This window comes from Passer domesticus, chromosome 4 (assembly GCF_036417665.1).
Source record: "Passer domesticus isolate bPasDom1 chromosome 4, bPasDom1.hap1, whole genome shotgun sequence".
Taxonomy (NCBI): Eukaryota; Metazoa; Chordata; class Aves; order Passeriformes; family Passeridae; genus Passer; species Passer domesticus.
The window spans coordinates 51,689,463-51,713,562 of NC_087477.1; the positions used below are offsets into that span (position 1 = coordinate 51,689,463).

The 24,100-nt window shown below is 40.4% G+C and overlaps 1 protein-coding gene and 1 long non-coding RNA gene across 50 annotated transcripts in view; one reads left to right on the top strand and one right to left on the bottom strand.

Moving 5' to 3' along the window:
* Positions 1-17,085, top strand: part of TENM3 (teneurin transmembrane protein 3) — a 1,290,895-nt gene extending 1,273,810 nt beyond the window's left edge. For all 43 annotated transcript variants that reach the window (XM_064417780.1, XM_064417778.1, XM_064417776.1 and 40 more), the window contains 4 exons: positions 4,489-4,785; positions 5,973-7,584; positions 9,395-9,525; positions 13,482-17,085. In XM_064417780.1, the coding sequence (XP_064273850.1) occupies positions 4,489-4,785; positions 5,973-7,584; positions 9,395-9,525; positions 13,482-14,237 (2,796 nt within the window). In that variant the 3' untranslated portion in view covers positions 14,238-17,085. The remainder of the gene's footprint in view (positions 1-4,488; positions 4,786-5,972; positions 7,585-9,394; positions 9,526-13,481) is intronic.
* LOC135299196 (uncharacterized) overlaps positions 15,370-24,100 on the bottom strand; it is a 32,652-nt gene continuing 23,921 nt past the window's right edge. For 3 of the 7 annotated variants that reach the window (XR_010361227.1, XR_010361228.1, XR_010361230.1), the window contains 3 exons: positions 17,955-18,010; positions 17,142-17,305; positions 15,370-15,747 (listed from right to left, as the gene is read on the bottom strand). This is a non-coding gene — a long non-coding RNA (uncharacterized LOC135299196). Of the gene's footprint in view, positions 15,748-17,141; positions 17,306-17,954; positions 18,011-21,259; positions 21,352-21,454; positions 21,545-24,100 lie in introns of those variants that run through there. The other 4 variants (XR_010361231.1, XR_010361232.1, XR_010361229.1 and 1 more) reach the window with 4 other exon arrangements.

Below are 24,100 nucleotides of genomic sequence, written 5' to 3' on the forward strand. Positions count from 1 at the left end.
CTCTAACATATGTCTTTACCATTTTGTTGGCATTCCTTCTTCCTGTATAGTGAGTGAAATACAAGTCGGAAGCAAACTATGATTTATGACAGCCATTTGGTAAAGACAACACAGATTAAGCATTTAAAATTGTATTGCCAGGAGACCATTCCAAGATCAAAGGTTTGACTTACTATTAGAAATGAACTCAGTTCTTTAAAATAAGGCCTAGGCAGTGTATCAAATGAAAGTAAGTAATTTCAGACCACTTGACTTCTTGTCATTTGAAGTCTTAAAATATTTTCTATCTTCCATCGGGACAAGAAAGGAGGGGATGTTGTTATGCAGGTTATATTCCTCTCTACTACTTTCTCTATAAGAGGAATGTATTTTTTTCCAAGAAGGAAGAACAACCATGCACAGCAGCAGCTGCTTAAGAACAATATATTAGTAACTACCTGTGGCAGCTATCTTACATTGATAAGGAAGAGGAAAAGGAAGCCATAATTCTAAAGCTCATCCTTGTGGTTCTGGTTCATAGGCATGTCATTTTATTCCACAGTGGTATAATACACCTGCCAAGTCATTTGTGAAAGAAGCCCAAGACAGGTTTGGCAGTGAAACAAATCACCACAAGCACAGTTCTCAGAAGTGACACTGTTTTGGCATTCAAGTGCAGAGGTGGTAACAGTTAAAAAGAGACGGTAAAGTTGTCATGGGCAACTTTAACTTAGAAGAATTAACACCCAAAAAACTGAACAAAAAAAAAAACTAAACAAACAAAAAACAAAAACAAAACAAACAAAAAAAAACCCACACACAAAAAAAGGGAAATATTTAACATGATAGGAGGGATAATGAAAGATTACAGATTAGGATAAAAAAATACTTATTAAATTGTACATAGACATGGGAGAAGTAGGGCATGTGGAGAATGAGCTAATAAGAGACAAATGCCTCAAAAAAAAAAAAAAGGAAAGAAACTTGTCAGCAATAATAAAAAAATATGAATCTTTTGTGAAATTGATTTACATGGAAAGATATTACCAAATGTCAGTCAGGGGTGGATGGGGGGATGTAGGAAAGCAGAAAAAGAAAACAAGAGAAAGAAGAACAGGAATAATTTATGGAGCTCATCGTTTCTCTAAACAGACAGATATGTCATCAACATTTTTCTGTAAAGACAAATGTAGACAAGAAACAGGTACTCATCTCTGTGACACTCACTGTGTTATTTTTATGCAGAATCTAATGTTAAAAAGTACACCATCAGGTACTCTCTTGGTTTTCTATCTTGTATTTGTTCTACCCAGTACTAGTAATCTTTCTAAAGAAATTAATTACATTAAGGAATTATATTGCCCTTCCTCAACAGTCTTCAGTCAATCTTGCTTTTGTTCTGACTTGGTCTGTAATTGTCCAATAAGCCAGTTCTTCTCTGGAGCTGTATGTTTGGTCTATAAGGTGGTCGTAGGCAAAGGTCCTGCCAGTCCTCTGCATGAAAGAGCCTTTTTAGGGCCTTTGTACTGAGGGTCTCAGGGGTCTCAGATAAAGGAGCTGGTATGAACTCTGTCTCAAGGGATGCACCCAGATAGACAGGTAACACAGACAAGGGAGCTCACAAGAGGAGTCTCCTCTTGAAACCTGACATACTCCAAGCTGTGCAGGGGTCCCCAGATTTCACATTACCTCTTGAATCTCTCTGTAAGACACAGCAATATATTCCTGCTCCTAACAGAGGAATCACAGACAGATTTCAGACTTCTCACTGGAAAGAAAAATAGGAATTAAAGTAGAGGAAGATAGATGAAGACATAAATTACTGAAACATGTCAGGACAGTAGGTAAGGACTGTCAAATGACTCAGTTTTGTGTCATTAAGTGTTTCTTCACTGGAAATTTCCTTGAGGACAGTTTTTATCTAATGAAATCCAGAGATATTTGGAGTGTGGTTATCTTGGACACAATAAAAACATTCAACTTTTCCCCTAAAAGTATTTTTCTAGCAGAGATGTTATTATGAAGCACTTTAGAGGAATGCAGTGCTTGGGCTGAGATGTGTTATTCCAGCCCTACACTGCCCAATGAAACAAGCTATATCACCAAAACTCCTTGTTACTCTAATTGCCATCTCTATTGTGAGATTAGGCAAGCACAGCCAAAATTTCACCAAAAGCTCACATGCCTGAATGCAAGAGCTCTGTCAGCAAAGTCTGGAAGCATGAAACTGCCTGGAACAAGAGTATTTCCTTTCCTTCCTCTCACATCCTGCCCTTACACAGACCAGACAGATGGGAAGTGAAAAGGCAAGGAATATTATCATCCCAGATAGCAGCTAGGGCAGTGAGACAGGGGATTAAGTACTTTGTTGCAATTTATACAGGAAGGATGTGCTTAGCCAAGAAATCAACCACAATTGCTTGGACATCTGCCTTAACCATAAAACCATCCTTCTTTCTTTGCCAGTTCAGAAATCAGAAGTGTCCATTTTAACTTCAGTGTCTAATCCCAAGTGGTGGACAAGAAAATTTATAAAAATCATAATTAAATGTAAAATAAGGAAGGGAGGTGGAGAGAAAGCTAAATCAGAGAAGTAAAACAGGCAGGGATATGCAGAGATGAGTGCAGGCAGACACTGGGGGAAAAAAAAAAAAACAAAGACAAAGAAAATTTAAAAATTAATATAGGTAAATGAGCTAATATTAGATGTTGGAAAATTTGAAGAAAAACTCCCTGAAAACAAGTAAAAAATATTTACAAAAATGGAGTTGAATGGAAGAATTAATGTAGCATTAATTTTTCAGATTATATTTAAATAACTTTTGATGGTTCATTAAATAGGTAAAACAGCTATTCTGCATCTGCTAGACTTAGTGTTCTTTAATTAGGAGATTTACATGAAAGTGTGATTTTTTTTCCTGAATTGATAGTGCAGATTCTTCTCATGCCAGTGAGTTCATATCAACAAAGAGAAAGGTATTGTACATAAATAGAGAGACAGACTGAGCAAAAGAGAGCATTTGGAGGAATTTTTTTCCTATTTGCCTATGACCTATCACCAGCACTTTAGTACTTTTTATACCGATAATAAAGGATCTAATTTATATTGATCTTTCAGAAGCTTATCAGCCTCAGGGTTTAAGTAACAACATCCATAGCATGTGGAGTTTTGAAATTTCAGCCTGAAAAATCCAAAAATCTTCCAGTCATTTCTTTGGAGTATCCCTACCTATTCTCTTGTTCTTTTCTGAATGTTATTTGGCCATCTTTGTTTACACTTTGTAATGTATGTATGAGGTACTTGAAACAGATTTTTTTTTTTAATTCTTAATACACATAGCTCTCTGTCCATTTCTGCCCTACTTCCCACATGTTCGTAAAATACAGTGGTGAAAAAAATCTCAGTTATCAGTTTTTCACCCCACCTGGAACAATTTTGAAAAGACACAACAGATACAGAAATGGTTTACAGATGAACAAAGAAACCCTTGAGGCCTGTTGGAGAGCACTAAAGCACAATTCAGTGCTGAGAGGAATGGAGAAGTGCAAAGATACTGATATAGGAAAAGAAAACCAGACATTTTCCTTTTATAAATTCAAAAATTAGAGCAAATTCAATGAAATTGAAAGGGGACATATTTTGAACACTAAAGGGAGGTGGGGGTGGATTTCAGTGTAACAGTATTACATAGAAATCACTATCCATCACTGTAGTTTACACATATCAATAACAAGCTTTTCAACATAAATGTATCTATAGCTTTATTTAATAAAGCTAAGGCTTTCTTTTCAAATCAAAATACTTATAAACTTCAAAACATTTTTAACTGTTTTTCAATGGTTCAGTAGTCTTCCAGTCATTTATGGCTTTTAAGTGGTCAGTTAACTAGGAGAAAGATACAATCCTCTACTAAGGATTTCAGCCTTAGATGTATATTGCAGCAGTGCATAGTATACCGAGTTAAATTTCCACTTGATCCTGAAGGGGAATGCCTGTGTTCTAAAAACTGTTTAACCTTAATTTGAAGACCTAACATGCTTTTGAAGATCTTAATCTTGTATTTGCTATTTTGAAAAGTACTTGCTGTGAAGGACTGGGATTCGATTCTTTCTTAGCATGATTGTTATGAATTGGAAAAGTGGTTACTGGGAATATATTTTGACAATAATTTGCTAGATATACTTCAGACTGCCGACAAAAGAAGTAGTTTGTATTGTTACAAAAATTTTCAGTACACATCTTTCAGTATTACCTTAACAGTTGACTAAGCATCGAGAAAGAAAACATTGCAACAAATTCTGAGCCCTCTCTTCATATAACCAGATCTTCTGAGGTAGATATTGTTACAGTGCCTTACAGTTATATCAAGAAGTTGCTAAAATACTTTACACATACAGCAAATCAATCACTGTAAATGGTATTTAAAGAATAGCTAGCTTTGTGGAAATAACAGGTGGCTGGGGTTTGAACAGCATGATTTATTGTGTCATTTTGTTTGCTTTAAAAAGGTTAATGGCAGAAACCTCCTTTCAGTTGACTTTGATCGAACCACAAAGACAGAAAAGATCTACGATGACCACCGTAAATTCCTGCTGAGGATTGCCTACGACACGTCAGGGCACCCCACCCTGTGGCTCCCGAGCAGCAAGCTGATGGCTGTCAATGTCACCTATTCATCCACAGGGCAAATAGGCAGCATACAGAGAGGCACGACTAGTGAAAAAATAGAGTATGATGGACAGGGAAGGATAGTGTCTAGAGTGTTCACTGATGGGAAAACCTGGAGTTACACATACTTGGAAAAGGTAAAGAACACTCAGGTTTTTAAAAACGTTTGGAATGTGCTGAAATTCTGCAGCACCTCACTCACTGCAGACAAAGCAAAAATAGGTAGTAGAAGCACATTGCAATTATTCTAAGTATCAACATGTGATTCCAAGGGGAATGTTTCATTCCACAGATAGGTAATCATGCTGTAGGTAATTGCTAGGAATTGATGTGTTTTTAAATTATTTAGGCCGCTGACTAACATCTGCATTTACCTTTTATCTTAACACTTAAAATAAGGTACAGGGACTATCTGCAATTCAATTCAACTGAAAATAATTTGTTTGCAAATGCTCTGTTGTTGTGGGCTTTCTTCATTACCAAGAAAAGCTCTTTTTTCTAAATAGTTAACGCTGTCAATTTGTACTTGCTATATGGTGTAGTGTCAAAATAAGGGATAGGCAAAAGATTAGAAATCAATACATATGTAACAATTGCTGAATGATAGCTCTCCTTCTAGAAATATGTGTGAAAATCACCCTTGTGAGATATGCAGAAAGAGAATCCATTTCTTTTAGGGGTTTAAATATATTTCTGTTGAGGATGTTCCTCAGCAAATACTGTTTACTAGTTACCACAGACATAACTTAATCAAGACTTATGATAGATAATAGCCACACATTAGGAAAATATCAGAATAATTCAGGTAGCTCCTTTTGATATGAATAATCAAACAGTTGTTTTGCCTATGTCTCAAAAGCTTACAGAACAAGAACACAGTATTCAGAGATCTCAGGCTAGTCAAATTCTTCAAAATCATCTCTAATTGTAAGAGAGAAATTGTATCTCCCATATGTTGTTCTCCTCATGAGTTAATGGCTCTAAGACAGTTTTACTTCTTCCCATATTAAACATGACTTATCTGAATCCATTGACAATCTGCTGTTTAGCTGTGAATGCTTGATAAAAGAGTGATACAGTCATAACAAGTAGCAAATTATGAATGTGGAACTACTAATTACAGAACCCCTTACAATTAAGCATACAAGTAAATTAGGCAGGGAGATGTTAACAACATGTAAGGTCAATGATAACTCAATTAAAGAGGAGATAATTTTCTCAAGTGGGAATGTCACGTTTTTGTGAAGAAATAGTATCAGTATATGGTGGGAGGGGAGATACTGCACCATTTGTCACATGATAAAAATCTGTTCTTAATTTTCAGTCAATGGTTCTTCTGCTCCATAGCCAACGGCAGTATATCTTCGAGTATGATTTGTTGGATCGGCTTTCTGCTGTCACCATGCCCAGTGTTGCTCGTCACACCATGCAGACCATCCGCTCCATCGGCTATTACCGCAATATATACAACCCCCCGGAAAGCAATGCTTCTGTTATAATGGACTACAACGAGGAAGGGCAGCTCCTTCAAACTGCTTTCCTGGGGACAAGCCGGAGAGTATTATTCAAGTACAGACGGCAGACCAAGCTCTCAGAAATTTTATATGATAGTACAAGAGTTAGTTTTACTTATGATGAGACAGCAGGAGTCCTGAAAACAGTAAACCTCCAAAGCGACGGTTTTATCTGCACCATTAGATACAGACAAATTGGCCCGCTGATTGACAGACAGATTTTCCGCTTTAGTGAAGACGGAATGGTAAATGCCCGATTTGACTACAGCTATGACAATAGCTTCAGAGTGACTAGCATGCAAGGTGTCATCAATGAAACCCCATTGCCTATTGATCTCTACCAGTTTGACGATATCTCTGGCAAAGTTGAACAGTTTGGAAAATTTGGAGTTATATATTATGATATTAACCAGATCATTTCAACAGCTGTAATGACATACACAAAACACTTCGATGCACATGGGCGCATCAAGGAAATTCAGTATGAAATATTTCGGTCATTAATGTATTGGATTACAATTCAGTATGATAACATGGGACGAGTGACGAAAAGAGAAATTAAGATTGGGCCATTTGCCAACACCACAAAATATGCTTATGAATATGATGTAGATGGTCAGCTCCAGACAGTTTATCTGAATGAAAAAATAATGTGGCGATACAACTATGACCTGAATGGCAACCTGCACTTGCTCAACCCCAGCAGCAGCGCCCGTTTGACACCACTGCGGTACGACCTGCGAGACAGAATAACTCGACTGGGAGATGTACAGTACAGGTTGGATGAAGATGGATTTCTGCGTCAGAGGGGTACCGAAATCTTTGAATACAGTTCAAAGGGCCTTCTTACTCGAGTGTATAGCAAAGGCAGCGGCTGGACAGTGATTTACCGCTATGATGGACTTGGACGACGAGTTTCCAGTAAAACTAGCCTTGGGCAGCATCTCCAGTTCTTTTACGCAGACCTTACCTACCCAACCAGGATAACTCATGTATATAACCACTCAAGTTCTGAAATCACATCTCTATACTATGATCTGCAAGGACATCTTTTTGCCATGGAAATTAGCAGCGGAGATGAGTTTTACATTGCATCAGACAACACAGGGACACCACTGGCTGTTTTCAGTAGCAATGGTCTCATGCTCAAACAAATCCAATACACTGCCTATGGAGAGATCTATTTTGACTCTAACCTTGACTTCCAGCTGGTAATTGGATTCCACGGAGGCTTATACGACCCACTGACCAAACTAGTCCACTTTGGAGAAAGAGACTATGACATACTGGCAGGCCGGTGGACAACACCTGATATTGAAATCTGGAAGAGAATTGGGAAGGATCCAGCTCCTTTTAATTTGTACATGTTTAGAAATAACAACCCAGCCAGTAAAATACACGATGTGAAGGATTATATTACAGGTAAGAGAAGGTTACTTGATTGCAGCTTGGGGATGCTGAATCTACAGGCATCCAATTTAGAGGGAGTGAGACTGTAGACAGGAAGGGTCCTCTTGTGATCAGTTTAACACACCAGCATCACAGAAAATATTCGCTGGAAGCTGGTTGATATTTTCCAGTGTAGGCTTTTGCAAGATTGCTAATGTAAATTGCTCAATAAGCTCCAGGGCTAGCACAAAGTAATGTGTACACAGCCAGGTGCATGGAAGGAGGAGTAGGATAGTATAGAAAAATTATTGACCTTTTCTTTTGGCAAATAAAGGTGCTAATGTGCTTACTTTCATATCTCAATTCTTAGACAACCTATATGCTTTTTGTTGTTCTAGAGTTAGTGATGTGTAGTGTTTTCCATTATTCTACATACCAAAAATCTGACTAATGACACCAGAATTTTTGGAAAAATGTACGGCTCTGATACATTTGATTTTTTGTATTTGAATTAAATGGAAATAATCCAAAATACACAAACATTGCCAGTCTACAGGAAGGGCTCAGCCCCACTTACTAAGGAGCTGTGAGACTACCACTTAGAAGAGCATCCTGGGAATCAAGTGGGTTTGCATTCATTTAACAAAAAGCAGCTATTAAGTGGGTTGCTAGCAGGCTGCCTGGGAGTAAGAATAAAAACAGACCTCTGAATCTGTCCTCTTTTAGCAGCATGTGCTGTAGGGCATTCAGATGGAATCAGATTCTTTCTGCCATTGAAAGTCATGCACTTAGTTCAGAAATTGCCCTCAAAATACAGTTTTGGTTCTTTTCTTAACGTCTTTGATGTCTGAAATGCACAGGCAGACACTGCTTATATAAGGTTATTATTACAATTGGTAATTTGGCTGTCTGGCAGTTTTAGATGCAGCACCTCATGAGGTATAGCATTTATTTGAAAATGTTAGAAATTATTTTAAGATAAATATTTTTTAATCTTTTAATTTTTGGAAAAATCTACTTCCTTATTCCACATATTGTGAGCTTTCTTAAATAAAAATTATTAGGCTTGGTAAGGAGCACTCTGCCAACCTCTAAGCTTAGTTTTTGGAAGATAGCGTGAAAAAACAGAAACAAGGCAGAGCACTCTTTCTTGCCAAACAATTGTTTACTGATTGTTGGCACCCCTAATTTATTTTTTAAAAAACATAAAATGTATCATAAATAATAGGATCTAATGATAATTTGGTATCCTGTCTGCTTACTGATGCATTTCATTAGCTTTTCATTTAATCGATCCCACATCATCTTGGAGAGGAGCAGATTTCTCTTGAATCAACACAAAATATCTGCCAAATCATTCAAAAGGTAATTGGCCATATAGGTGCTATTTCAGGAGTAGTTTGAAGTCATTACACACACCAAAAGGACAGGATGTGCTCTGCAGTACTTTTTTTTTTTGGCTTTGTTTAAAAGTATTGATGATGAAGGTATGACATAAAGCATGTTTAACCTGACCATGAAATTCCAGTTAGTTTAGGCTGTATGACAAGGAAATCTCCCCTTAATTGTGCTGCCATAATTGTTCTGGAAGTCACCAAGGCCATCAGAACCTGATTGCTGAACTCTGCAATATCTTTCAACTTAGCCTAGTGCAACTCTTATATAGAACAGACATTTTCTTTTAAGTTTAAAACTGTAAGTTTCCTCTGTGGGTTTACTTTTCTATACAAAAAGAAATCAACTATGCCAAAAGCTATTACATGTAAAAATGGTGTGGTTACAAAATACGGAACAATTCTAATATTTTTCTCTCTTTTTTTTTCTTACAATTATTCCCTTTCAGATGTTAACAGCTGGCTGGTGACATTTGGCTTCCATCTGCACAATGCCATCCCTGGCTTCCCTGTTCCAAAATTTGATTTAACAGAACCTTCTTATGAACTTGTGAAGAGCCAGCAATGGGAAGACATACCAGTAAGAAACAAAACTAAACATGCAAATTGAACAAGATAGAATGTTCCCTTCATTAGATCTTATAAGGCATGGATAATTCTGACAGCCAGAGTTTTTTGCTAAATTCAATCCAAACTTAGTACCTTTATCTAGTTTCAAAAGAACTTAAGAAATTACTGGTGGAGGGATTATTACAGATTTGCTAAGTTGAGTACTTTTTTATATAAGCTTTTGTTTGCTTTTAGCAATTATAAAAATTTTAAAAGACAGTAATCAATGAAAAGTTTAAGATGCTCTAAAGATGTCTAATTTTCATAACAGAAACTACAAAGATTATATTTGTACTAACATTCTACCTGAAGACAGTAACTGAACACTGTAGTAAAAAAGAGATGGTGAAATAAACAAGAAGAGGTGATATAACATACCCATACCAGGCACCACTATAATTTTGCTTCTTTTTAATATTAACCATGTGTTATGGACACCATATGTAAAGATAAAATACTGAAACTGAAATTACCTGAGGTAATTCCTACTATATCACATAAAACTCAGGTGCTTATAAAGTTCTTTGAAAGCAAAAAAAAATGAACTTTCATCCTGAAAACCTGCTCCAGTTTTAAATAATGAAATAAATGCATGTGGAAGTAAAATCTGAGTCTGCCATTTAAGAAAATGGTATTTACAAATTAGGCTTACTCAACGATCAAATACCTATGCCCTCAAAAATCCTGTGGTTTTGGTTTAGAAGGAAGCATTAAGAGACACTAAAATAGGTGACCCCATTCTAAGCAAAGATAAGATCTCTTTTTACAAGAGACATAATAGAGAATGTTATGAATAGAAATTAATATATAGAGAATGAATGAATAGAAAATTAAAGATGATACAAACTTTAAAAACCCTGCAATCTAATGTCGATCAAAAGTTCTTAGAATGGTGGCCCAGCAGAAGGGAATGGAAGCTAACTTTGCATTCAAGAAGAAAGTTAGTTAGTTAGTTAGTTAGTTAGTTAGTTAGTTAGTTAGTTAGTTAGTTAGTTAGTTAGTTAGTTAGTTAGTTAGTTAGTTAGTTAGTGAGTGTTTGGTTGTTTTAAACAATAAGTAATTGAGTAATAGGGAGAGACTTCAGAGCCCAGCATGAGACTAGTGTCTCCCATGAGCAACAAAAGCAGTGAAGGAGGAGCATGGCAAGCACTCCAGTTGTATTGGGAGATGAGAGACCTGACATCAGGCATGGCTGTGAAGAACGATCAGAGGTTGTTTAGGTCTCAAAGTTAGCTCTCAAAGGCTAAGGAAGGAAATCATCTACTTATACCAGCAAAGTCATACCAGGAATAGAACCAGTCTGGTCAAAGAGATGAGGGCAGACACCTAGTTGTCAAAAATCTTCGGGAGAGAGCTCAATACCATGAGGAATTGCCAGGAGCACGTGACATGACAGAGCGAGAAGGGTGTGACAGGAAGACAAAGATTCAAAATTCTCATGTAGGAAGAAGCTCTAACTCTCATATTCACTGGTGAACAAGCAAATGCAGGAGGCAGAAGCAAACACACAAACCACTTGGTATTTTGAAACATTCTGGAGTGAGTGAGCTTTACTGAGCTCTGAGGATGCATGTTAAAAAAACCTAAACTTTGTCATTATGAAGTTGCTATAGCATCTTGCTGCTCTTGCTGATGATTACTGCCTACAATATATTTTGTGGTAAATAGCTTTCATGTAGGATTTACAACAGCTGAAATCCATACTCATTAGCAAATGCAGACTAAAATCTGCCACATTCAAGAAGAATGGAGAGTCCAAGTTAATTCATAATTCCCTCAGGAGTTATCCCCTCCAGAAAGCTACCCTTGTGGCAAAACAGAGAAGCCTTTGCAAACTTTTTGCCAAGCTTTGATCAGCAGCAAGGCTGAATTAAGGTTATATGAATCTTAATGACTCCAGTTGGTCTCCCATCCAGAAATTTAGGAAAACAAAGCAGGCTTTTGACTCATTTGTCAGCAGTGAATCAAATGGTTTAAGCAGTATTTTACTAAAAGGAGAAGGGGTCAATTGGAAGATAAACTGGATCATCATCAAAAACTGAGTACTCATTTTCAAAAGTGCAGCCAAAGCTATTTAAATCTTTGTTTCCTGCTGAGGCAACTGCCAGGGCAGCTGTCTGCTCCCTCCCTCTATCAGCACAGCTCATTCACAGCTTGTTGCTGTTAAGGCCCAGGGTTAGACCGATAAGATGTGTCTATTCTGCACAGTTGTGAGATCTCATCCCGACCACAGCTGACCCTGTAATTTGAGCTGCCCTGCTATCTAGGTGCACTAGCTAACCATTCCTGCTAGCTGCTCCTGCTCTTTCAGCTGGCCAGGCTAACCAGTGCAGTTACGCTGACAGGTCCCATTCCCCAGCCATCCTCTCTTTACCAACAGTGCATCTGGCATAGTGGGCTACACACAGCTCTTCCATGACATTCTGCCATCCTAGCTTTTCCATTAGACTGGCTTATTGGTTCTTTTCATACATTGCCCCTTGTCTTTGCTAGCTATGAACAAAACACTGCTGTATTCAGGGTTGCACCCATCTAAAGCTCTTGGGGAGAAGCTCTTTTAGGCAGAAAGGTGATACTTGAAGTGAAATGGAAGGTCACACAGCCCAACTGGTCACAGTCTTTTCACATGTCCCCTTTTACCAGTGTCTGCAAGTACTTGCAAGAAAGGGTTTCAGTCCCCAGTATTCCACCTGGTCCATACCACTAGCTTCCTTCTCTTTTACTGTAAAGACTGTCATTGCAGTTTGATTTCCCTCATTTCTTCAGCAGCTTGAGGGATTATGAGAGCCTCCCTGCAGTTTGGTCTCAGGCTGCGGCTACTTGAGAGACTCTTATCTCCTGACTCAGCATAAAGAAAGGTTTGTTCCAGTTCTAAAGCACAGCTTCATAACCTGACAGAATCTCCTCAGTTTGACTGGACTCATGGTAGACAGGAATCATAACTGAACAAGCTCAGAGGAAGAGATGCCGCCATAGTAAGATGACACTGCAGTAAGACAGGTCTTACCTGTACTAAGATGACATGGCCCTGGCAATGTGCACTGGCAGCCTAGAAGGTCAGTCCTGTCCTGGGCTGTATCAAAATCAGCAGGGCCAGCAGGGCAAGGGAGAAGATTTTGCCCCTCTACTCTGCTTTTGTGAGACCTCAGCATCCAGACCTGGGGCCCCCAGCACAGGAAGGACATAAACCTGTTCAAGAAAGTCCAAAGGAGGGCCAACCAGTTGATCAGAGGGATGGAGTACCTCTCCCATAAGGAAAGGAATTGGGATTGTTCAGCCTGGAAAAGAGAAGGCTTTCAGGTAACTTTACTGCAGCCTTCCAGTACCTGAGGGAACTTACAGGAAGGATGGGGTAAGACTGTTCACAAGAGTGGGTGGTGACAGGACTAGGGAGAACAGGTTCAAATTAAAAAATAATAGGTTTAGATTACATATTGTGACAAAATTCTTTACTGTGAGAGTGGTAAGGCCCTGAAACAAGCTGCCCAGGGAAGTTGTGAATGCCCTGTCACTGAAGGTCTTTAAAACCAGGTTGGATGGGGCTTTGAGCAACCTAGTCTAGTTGAAGGTGTCCCACAGCAGGGGTTGGAATGAGATGATTTTCAAGGTCTCCTTCCATCCCAAACCATTCTTTGGTTCTCTTGGCATCGCAGGTCTGCCCTGTGCAGCCCAGTAAGTAGCCTCTGAAGTTAAAGCTGATTTTTGTGCAGGTTCTCAGGCAGACAAAGAGTAAAACCAGTGAACATTAGCAAAATAGTCTTGTAACTCAGCAGAACAAGCAGTATGCAGATCTAATTAACTCCTTGGCACTGTCAGTTGTGGCATATCCTGTTGTTGTCCATGGGCAGCACACCAAGAAATCCTGGCTGTTTGGCATTTAGGGGGCTACAGATGGCTGGTAAAACTTCTGTCTGTTCTTGTTTACAGCCAATTTCTGGAGTGCAACAACAAGTGGCGAGACAAGCAAAGGCTTTCCTTTCCCTGGGAAAGATGGCAGAAGTGCAGGTCAGCAGACGGAAATCCAGCGGAGAAAAGTCATGGCTGTGGTTTGCCACGGTGAAGTCTCTGATTGGCAAAGGGGTGATGCTCGCTGTCAATCAAGGCAAAGTGCAAACAAACGTGCTCAACATTGCTAATGAGGACTGCATAAAAGTGGCAGCTGTTTTGAACAACGCTTACTACCTAGATAACTTGCATTTCACTGTGGAGGGAAAGGACACGCACTATTTTATCAAGACCACCTCCCCCGAGAGTGACCTTGGGACACTGAGGCTGACAAGTGGGCGTAAGGCCCTGGAGAATGGCATCAATGTCACTGTTTCCCAGTCCACCACTGTGGTGAACGGCAGGACTCGTAGGTTTGCTGATGTTGAAATGCAATACGGTGCTCTAGCGCTTCACGTCCGCTATGGCATGACGCTTGACGAGGAGAAGGCCCGGATACTGGAGCAAGCCAGGCAAAGAGCTCTTTCCAGTGCCTGGGCCAGAGAACAACAGAGAGTAAGAGATGGAGAGGAAGGCGCCAGGTTGTGGACAGAAGGAGAAAAGAGGCAGTTGCTAAGTGCTGGAAAGGTACAAGGATACGATGGGTACTATGTACTCTCTGTGGAGCAATATCCAGAATTAGCAGACAGCGCTAACAATATACAGTTCCTCAGACAAAGTGAGATAGGCAAGAGGTAACACACTGGCTTAGCTCAGGCTGCCAAAGAGACTGTGTACCAGTGTCTTCTAAAAAGGAGACTAAACTGTTTTGCTGCATTACTACTTGAGCCTAAGCTTACATCTTTGCTCAGATTTTTTCTGTAGCACAATCCAGACTCTGTAACAAAAAGAGCGCCTTCCAGAAGAATGATACTGCTAATGACAAAACTTTTTTTTTTCTCAATGACCTTAAAGGTGATCTGCTTTAAAGAATATGTTTACATATGCATATCGCTGCACTCAAGTTGAACTGAAAAGTATTAAAAAAAAAGAAGAAAAAAAAGAAAACAAAAAGGCCTACAGATTTTGCAACAGGCTGTTTCTTTGAGGCACTGTATTTAATTAAGATACAGACCCATACAGTGTTTCCAAATAGTACTGAATTGTTGACCTTTGCTTATGAGAAGTAGTCTCTCTCTTTCTCTCTTTTTCTCTCTTTCTCACTGCATAGGATGTGGTATATATCTGTTAATTTTAAAACATGGGGCAAAAATTACTGTTTATAGACAACCCAACTGCATTAAACTGTGCTGCTTTCTAAAAGGACATTGGCACAAGTGACTTATGCTACCATGGGAATTTAATAATGGATTTTACAATGCTAACATGGTTTGCCTTGGGGGGAAAACGGCAAGTAGAATCCTTGTTGCATATAAGCAAAGGAAACCCTGATTTTTTTGTAAATTATGTGAGACAAGTTGTTTATGGATTTTTATATGAATTACAATTTACTGTACATCAAATATTAGTCTCAGAGGAGTTAATTTATGTAAAGTGTTTAAAAAAGTTTATACTTAAAAATAAAATGATAAAAACATGTGCTGTGTGTGATTTTTTTTAAAGAAAAAGGAATTGCACCTTTTATGTTATAACTGTACAGTATAAAGGATTATATTGTAGAGATATAACAGTGATGACTAATGTCCAAAAGTGTTAATATTTTTGTATTAGGTTTAAAGCTGTGCATCTATCACTCTGCTGATAGGATGGGACACTCCACAAAGTGGCTGGCTGAATCAGACCACAGCTCCCTCCCTTCCCTCTCCTGTCACCCAGGCCAGTGCCACTTCATCAGTCATTGTTAGAAGGCACAGTAACCAAATAAGTCTCATTTAGTATGATGGAAGACTTTAATAGGTTGGGGTTTCCTTGTCTTTTTCCAGCCCTAATGTAATAAATGGACATTTATTCATACCAGGTGGGGTTTCTGTTGGTTTTTTAGAAGCTTTGTTTCACAATGGAGGAATAGTGTCTCAGGTGCTTGGCAAATTGTATGTAGAAGAAGAAGAAGAAATGATGTAGTTTCATCCAGTTATGTCAACTTTGTCTTCTGTATAATACAGCTCTTTTAGGTGTTAATAACTCCAGATAGAAGAAGCGTACCTCTGACCCGATGCTACAGAATTGCTCTTTAGGCAGGCAGGCTGTTCAGTAGGTTCATCTCCTGGCCTTCAGCTGGCAGATCAAATCTCATTACTGTGAACACAACCTGGGGATGGAGAGGAAGGTCCAGTTCTAGTGCCTAGTCTGCATCTCCACACCACTGCATAGATTTGGCATGCTCTGCTCCAAGGCCCAGTATATTTGCTGCAGGAAGAACTCAAGTGTGCAGCTGGTTCCTTACAGGAAGCCTGTGGTGGCATCTATGGCATCTGTTCTACATCTTGGCTGAAACCATTCTTAGAGCTTTAGTCTCATGAGCACCAAATTCAGCCACAAAAATAAATATTTTTAAGATGAGACAAAATTGGGGGTTTTGATGTTCATTGAAATATACACAGTATTTCTATCCATGTATTATAATGACAGAACATAGTAAGTGAACGTGTCTTAACTATGAATGGTTCAAGTGGATGTAATAAAAAATAGTTTTCTAACTGCTTTGTATTCTGAGAGTCTATGGTATTACATACTCTAAATTGCACATTAGGATTGTTTGGTAAACAGATTTGAATTTCTCCCAGCCAAGTCGCTACCGAATCTACAGTATCAGTGCTATTACTGTATGTGTGTATTTGGTAGAGCATACAGAACTAATTACACATATAATGAATGCTAATCATCTATTAGAATTAAAGCACAGATTAGTTGTTAGTACTTTTACCCTTGAAGCTTGAGGGCCCTAAATTTAGAGAGGATGGTATTTCAGACCCCAGAGGTGTGTCATTGAGCTACGTATTCTTTTTAAAAGATGTAAAATGCTAGGTGTTTGCAGTTCTGTTGGGTGGCTCTTCCACAGCACTGTATTTAGCATGCTGTAAGTGCTCTCTGTTGAAATAGGCTCATATTCTAAATTATGTCCAATGTTTCTGTTCTGTTTGAATATGAAAAGCTTGTATAACATGTCAACATTGAAATATATCTTCTACTTGGCGCATACCAGTCCCTTCTCCTTTGTTCTGGCACCAATAAACAACAAATTATAGTATCTGTTGGTGATCATTTTAGATACAGTCAAGTCAAGCCAATTAGTGGCCTTGTTAGTAGGTATAATGAGCCTATTTCTTGCTAAAAAAGACTTGTGATCTGGACATGTTCCTGCAGGAAATAGTGACCTTGGGGAATATAGAAACAAAAGATCTTTTTAAAGAAAAAATATGCATAATTAAAGAAGCATATTACAAAAATAAGAAAAAAAGAAAGGAGATTCTAAATATTTTAGACAATGCCAGTCAAAATGCTATCCTGATATTTTGAGATGTATATTTCGTCTGATTTGTATTGTTCTTTTAATTTGCCTTCTTAACTTTATATGTGTCCTGAATTTTCCACAAATTGATAACTATAGATTGCATCTAGGCTTTCCAATAAAAGCCAACCCAACATGTGTGTGTGTGTGTGTTTATATTTGGTTTTTTTAAATCTGTATGTAAGATACTGCACCTGTGCTGCCACTGTTCTTGTATCAAAGAAACAAAGCGATCCCCTTGCACTCGTATTGATTCATTTGCTTCACAGTTGGCAGTATCTTGTTTTGACTCTATCCAATGGCTTCATGTGCTAACTCAGCAGAGTGAATTACTCCATGGGATCTCTCAGGGGGCCTACTTTAGAGAAAACATTAAACATACCTCCACAAAGCCAAATCTTTCATAGATAAGGAAAGCCAAAGAACAAAAAAATCACTTAGAACTGTTTTCTCTCTTATCCTCCTGAGTAAAAATATGACAAAAAGTACTTGATTATAAAGAAATAGATTGGCACTGGTAGTTACATATATACACAGAAGAGATCCTTCAACCTGCATTTAGGCCCTCTTTGCAGAAACTGCTGACTTCAGCACTGCTCTTCATCAACAGACTGCTTTCATTTTAGTTGGAATAGGCAGACTTCACCACACTCACTTTGTAGTGACAACCTTGAGTGGGTAACATGTTGATCCAGCACTAATCAGGTCACTGCTTTGCTAACTGTGGCCTAATTTTATTTTTAAAAAAGCAGTAAGAGATCTTTGTATGTTCACACTTGGGAGGTGAGAGATTTGCATTTGACAAGGGGGGGAAAAATGCCAGTTACCAGTGCCACTCTTCTGAAGCATTTCTAAAGTGATGTAAAAGAAAAAAAAACACTACATAAAATAACAGTTAAAACTGTCTATGAGAGAACAGGCTGCATTTGCAGAGAATCAGATGACAAAATGCTTGAATTATGTTTTCAGAAAAAAAAGAAGGGAAAAGCTTCTGAAAGTGTTGATACCTTGGTATACTGCTATGTCCAGAAGGGCAGGCTTTACATATGGGCAGCTTGAGACCCTTTAAGAAAGAGAGGAAGAAACTCATGCATAATTCTTTGGGGATGGCAAAGCAGAGGCACTTATTAGAAACAGTTCTAAGCAGCTTATTAGAAGCTGCTTATTTGACACTTATTAGAAACTGCCAGGGTTAAAAATAAGCCAAAGCACAGAGCATCAGCCCACAGCATAAACTGAACAGCACAGACACAGTGATATCATACCCCTAACTGCAAAGCCACATCCAAACCCACCAAACTAATCAGCTTCTCATCTACAACCAATCAGTCCTAAGGACTAAAGAGTAAGATAAAAGCCTTATAAAATTAAATTGATCTTTACACACACAAGTTGCTGGAGTTCAGTGATATGGAACAAAAAAAGACAAACTAAAAGTGATAAAAAACAAAATGTAAACCAGTTAATTGATGAGTATGTGCCAGTTCTTCCCCCTGGGAAAAAAGGAACACGTGGTCTATAGCTGTCATGCTGACATAGCTTAAGACTTCATTTTTTACCTCTGAAGTTTTTAGCTTTGTAGCAGACTAACCACATAAGGCAAATTTAACTGTGTGAGTACCTAAGCTAGACCTATTCAAAAAGTCAAAATACTAATAATAGGTAAATGCCTGCTCACACCCTGCCACCTCCAGCCCATTTTTCAGCAGAAGTAACATAAATAAGGATTCCAGGTCTTAATTAAGTGCACCACGAAAAGCTGAAAAAAATGCAGCTTTTCTGTTCAGCCATCCCAGAAACCTGAGTATTTGTTATGGACCACTAGAAGTGTCCTAGGCCTTCCAGGGTGAAGGGATGGTGGAAAGGTTTTTTTGTTATGCCATCTCCTAATCACAAGATAGAATGCTGGCAATTGCAGGTGGCACTGTGAGGGACAAGAACATGCTGTCTGGTGCTCTGGCACAATCTGCCCTGCTTTAATAACCAGATGTGCTGGGGACAACAGGCTAGGGAGAGCAGAAGGGAGGTGAGCTGCCCTTAGGTGGTCTGAAACACAACAGTGAGAATGAAGTCACACTACCACACAAATAGTGGCATGAGAATCATCAACTGCAATATTTGTATGCATGTCTTTTTAAAAAAATTCTTGGCCTGATTTGCAGTATCACAAATGTATGCAATTCTGAGCAGTGCAAGCATGACACAAAATGCATCAATAAATAAAGATAAATATGCTAAATATGGGTCTAAACAAAGCAAGCTAAGCAGTAACATCATCCCTTTCTTTGAGTACAGGAGAGACTTATATGCAATTTAAAAGGTGAAGAATAAGCATAATATGATGGCAGCTCATTAAAGTGACATGTTGTCACAGAACGTGCTTTATTGCTGGTAGACTCTCTTGCTGTTAATTACTATAACTTTGTAGGTAAATTGAGTAAACCTTTTAATTTACTAAGTTAAAATTCCATCATTGAGGAATATAAGTTTCTAGACATGCCTACAATTTTTTCCCTACTATTAAATAAGTCAATGCTATAGTAATATAATTATGCAGCTTAGAGTTAATGGTTCCCACAAAGCTGTCTTAATAAAGCCTTTTGGGATTTAGGAGGAAAAGGAAGAAATTCAGAAACTAAGAAGAGGGCTGGAAGGCGACAACATGTTTCAACTGGCTCTAGTTACTCAATCACACTTAAGCTGTCTGAGACAGCAGGGCGAGTGCCATGCATTACAGAGGCACAAGGGAAAATTGTTATTCCAATGCAATAAAATATTTCCAAATTTCAAGCCCAGGAATCATTTTAAAAATGAAATTACAAGAATGGCTATCTAATGAACCAATTAAAGTCACAGCAATAATAAATAAAATTAAAACAGCATAAAGAAAGCTAATTGAGGGATCAGTTAGTAATGCAAATCTGAAAGGAACTCTATATAGGCGTGTTAGAAATGCTGTTAAAAAAAAAGTATGAAAAAGTTCATCCATTGTTTGCAGATAAAAACGACTATGGAAAAATGAGCTGGGGAGGGTGTGGGTGTACATGTCCATAATACCAGAACCAGGTATTAGTCACCAACTTACACAATGATGGGGAAGCACATATTTAAAAAAAAAAAATCAGTCTTGCCAATATCTGCAGATGTCAAAAATTAATGGAGTGGCAAATAATGGCTAGGACAGAGCAGTCATACAGAACAATATGGATCACACACTGAAGTGAGCCAATTCAAACAAAGTGCATTTTAATACAGGCAACTCCAAAAGTAAAATATCTCAGAATAAGAAATGCAAATCTTGCTATGAAAGGTACATAGCCGCCTTCAAGAAAGCACTGACTGGAAAGAATGAGGAGTGCATAATGGATAAATAACTCATTGTGAGATTCCAGTACAATAGTGGTGGCAGTGAAGAGCTTTTAGGGGCGGAGAAGCTTAATGAGATTACTGGCCTTGTTAAACAAGGGAAATAGGAAGGCAATGTTATCTCTGCATATGGTGCCAGCAATACCACTCTTGCATACAGTCCTGATGCATTCGTCATGAAAACCCTGGAGAGAGCACAAGCAGACATCACACATAAATCTGAGTCTTGGAAAGACTAAAAAAAAAAGAAAGGCACAAAAGGGTGCCATGACAATAGTGTCTAAATGCCCTCACAGGAAGAAAAAAACCCAAACAAAAACAAAACACAAAACAACACAAAAAAAATAATAAAAGCAACCCCAAGCAAGTGCTTCCAAACAGGGAAGGAGGGAAGAGAAAGTGGGTGGGAACACAATTCTAGTAACTGACTATAGGAGTAGTTTCCAAAAGCTTTTGGCAAAACAGGAGCTATAGGAAGGACATGCAATGGATGCAAGTGATGTGAGTTTAAACTAGATTATGGCACCATTCATTTAGCTGCACAGGAGACTTCAAAGTAAAACCTTTATAACTCTGGTAAATTCCAAAGGATTTGGGTTTGTCTTCTCCTTATCACCTCCCCTTTAACAACCCTGAAATAGCCAAATTAGGTTGACATAGACTAAAGCCAACAAACATCACCCTAAAAGTTTCAGTTCTTTAAACAGCGAGTGCAAGGCTGAGGCATTTTAAAAACATCCCTTGGTTTACTCAGCAGAGATATGTTGTTCTATTACCTTCTATAGTAGCTCATTATTAAAACTAACTAAAACAAACCTCCTCACTCTATAATAACATAGCCGGAGCCAATATGCCCTCATGTTTATGTTTTCGAGGCATCCACAGGCAAGTGTTTAGGTTAAATAAAAAACCAATCAATCAAACAAAAATTTTCAAACAGTAAAACCTTGTCTGTGCCAGCTGTGAGCTCACTGTGCCCTGAGCGCACCCCGCCTCAATGACCGGCACTCCCGCCCGGTGTTTCACGCTCCGCCAGCCCCGGTGCGCTGGGAAGCACCTGGTCCTTAACCGGGAGCTGCCGCCCTGCCCCATCGGGAACAGCAAACTGCTGTCCCCGCTCCTGGCCCGCCTCACAGCGCACCTCAGACCGCAGGAAGGGACTGAAGTGCGCTCCCAGCCGCAAGCGAGCCGCTCCCGCCCGGCACGGCAGCCGGCACGGCGTCCGCCCGGGACCTGCCCCGCGCCCGCAACCACCCGAGCTCTTCACCGCCCCTCAGCGCCCCAGAGCGGGCCGGGGTAGGCGGCGGGGACCGCTCCCCTCGCTCCCTCGGCCGGGCCGTCCCTTCCACCGGGACACGCCTCGCTCCCTCGGCCGGGCCGTCCCTTCCACCGGGACACGCCTCGCTCCCTCGGCCGGGCCGTCCCTTCCACCGGGACACGCCTCGCTCCCTCGGCCGGGCCGTCCCGTCCACCGGGACACGGCACCGCCGGCCGGCCGTGGCTCGCGCGCCCCCTGGCGGGCAGGGGAGGGGCGGCAGCTGCCGGCGCGGGGCCGTTGGGGGGGGAGGGTTGGACGCCATTTTATCGGCTCGGCGGGGTGAGCGTCCTTGATGCGGGGTTCCAGCCATGTAAATAAATAAATAAACTGATATATATGTACGTACGTACACACATAAGTGCACACATACTGCCTTAAGATGCCGTGTCCCCTAGCAGCCCCTCGCGCCAACCCGCAGCATGGAGCCCAGCTGACCCGAGCGCGGCTGGCAGCCTGGCACGTCCTGTTGAGCCAGTGCCACCTCGCGTCCCCTCTCCGGCCTCCCTGAATGTGCCATTCCCGGGCTCTGGGCGGTGGCAGGGGCTCCACAAGGGCAGCACCAGAGTGGGTGCTGCCCGTGGTGCTGCCCGGCGTTTGCCCAGCCCCTGCTGCTTCTCACACCCCGATGGCGAGGCCCGAGTGCCGGCCCAAAGCAGAGCCCGCCCCTCGGCAGGTCACCCCATGACGAGCAGTAGGCTCAGATCACCTTGTTCTTTCTCAAAGGCAATCAAAGGGTGCCAGCTTGACTCCTCATGTATGCATTTGGTAAAACACGAGGGGAATTTTTTCTATGTTTTTAACTGCACAAAAGGTGTTTTCAGACGGCTTTCATCTGCAGCCGGTGAAATGTACCAGTGCACGGGAAAATTGCTTCGAACAAAGCCCATCCTGTTTCTCGGCCCACGGTCACCGGTGGCCGGCAGTGGCCGTGGGCACTGCCCCAGCTTCACACCAATGCTGGGCTGGTAGCTCGGCCAGTGGCTGGGGGCAAGAGCCACCCGGCCAGGAGGACAGAGGGGAAGGGATCGGTCCGGCATTGTGCAGCAAATCATGTGTGTGCACATGCCTGGAAAGTTAATTTGTAATTTTTGCTCCTCAATAAATCAAGACAGATGCCCCTATAAATCCTGCTCCTCAGGAAGGAAGCAGAAGGGCAGGAACTGCATGGAGTAGAGAACAGGGCTATTTTTCTTTTCACTGCCAAGAGCACATTGCTGACACAGTGCTGTGCTGGGTCAGGCCTTCACCCTCTGCTAAGTTAATACCAACAACTCCTTCGTCTAAAGGGCAGATAGTAACAGTGAGGCCCCCCTTGCACTTTTCTGCCTTTCTTTCCTCTCGTTGCAATAGCAGTAGCCTCTGAAGGAGCTGCACTAATTAGTTGCTGTTACACTTCTTGGGTGGCTGGAAGAACATACTGCCTCTGACCTCATGCTTTGCAATGTACCTTAACAGCTTATTACTGCTATTGCATGGCAGCAATGGTTCATTTTATAGTTACTTTGAAAGAGCCATTCCTCCAGTGCTGAAAAATAATCTAAGACTAATGCACAGTTTCTCCAGAAGACTGCTGTTAAACTGTCTATAACCAAGTGTCCAAACGCTGTACAAAGCTGTTTCATTTGCTTAACATCGACTCACTAGCAATTAATATGCCTGACATAACAGCACACTACAAGGCCCATAAAATCTGTAGCAGTAGGGGAGTGAAATGATTATAACTTTTTTTTCTCTTTTCAATAATACCAGACTGCAGTTTGGGCACTGTAATCTTTTCAAAGCAAGAAGCTGAGCTGCATTTGAACAGCTGTTGTTTACTGAAGCAATAATTAGCAAGGAACAAGTCAAAATACCTGCTACCTTCCGCAGCAATTCAGCAGACATTTGCACCCTGTACCTGGAAGCAGAGAGGCTATCAGCTTCATATGCAGACTATATGTATTAAAAATCTCACCTAACTAACTTTAAAAAAGGAGATATTTATAATGGCAGCATCTGCCAGCCTTATGCATACAAGTAATCCCTCTGAATTCATCGTGAGCTGGGAGGCACAGACCACAGCTCATACCAGCTGTCCCTAACACAGTGGTTTGCAGCTGGTGAGGGACAGCGCATGCTGCACGTGGGGGGTAGGACATTCTGCAAATAAGGTGTTAGGCACAGTCCTCCTCAATGTGCTCTACTGGCTCCAGGCAAGGTCAAGCTGCACGCCTGCTCCTGGGAATGAAACCTTTGGGAAAGTATGTCTGCAATGCCGTTTGTCATGTTTGCAAGTCTCCTGGTCCTACAAGATTTTTTTAGCTTAGCTTGACAGAGCAATGGACCAGCAGTAAAAGAGAGCAAGAGGGCTGCAGAACACAAGGGAGCAAAGTGGTAGGCACATTGAAAACAGACCTCCTGATTCCCCACCTGGGTGAAACCTAGCGGTCTCTGTGTTTGCAAGACACCCAGAAGTAGCGTTTCGTTTCT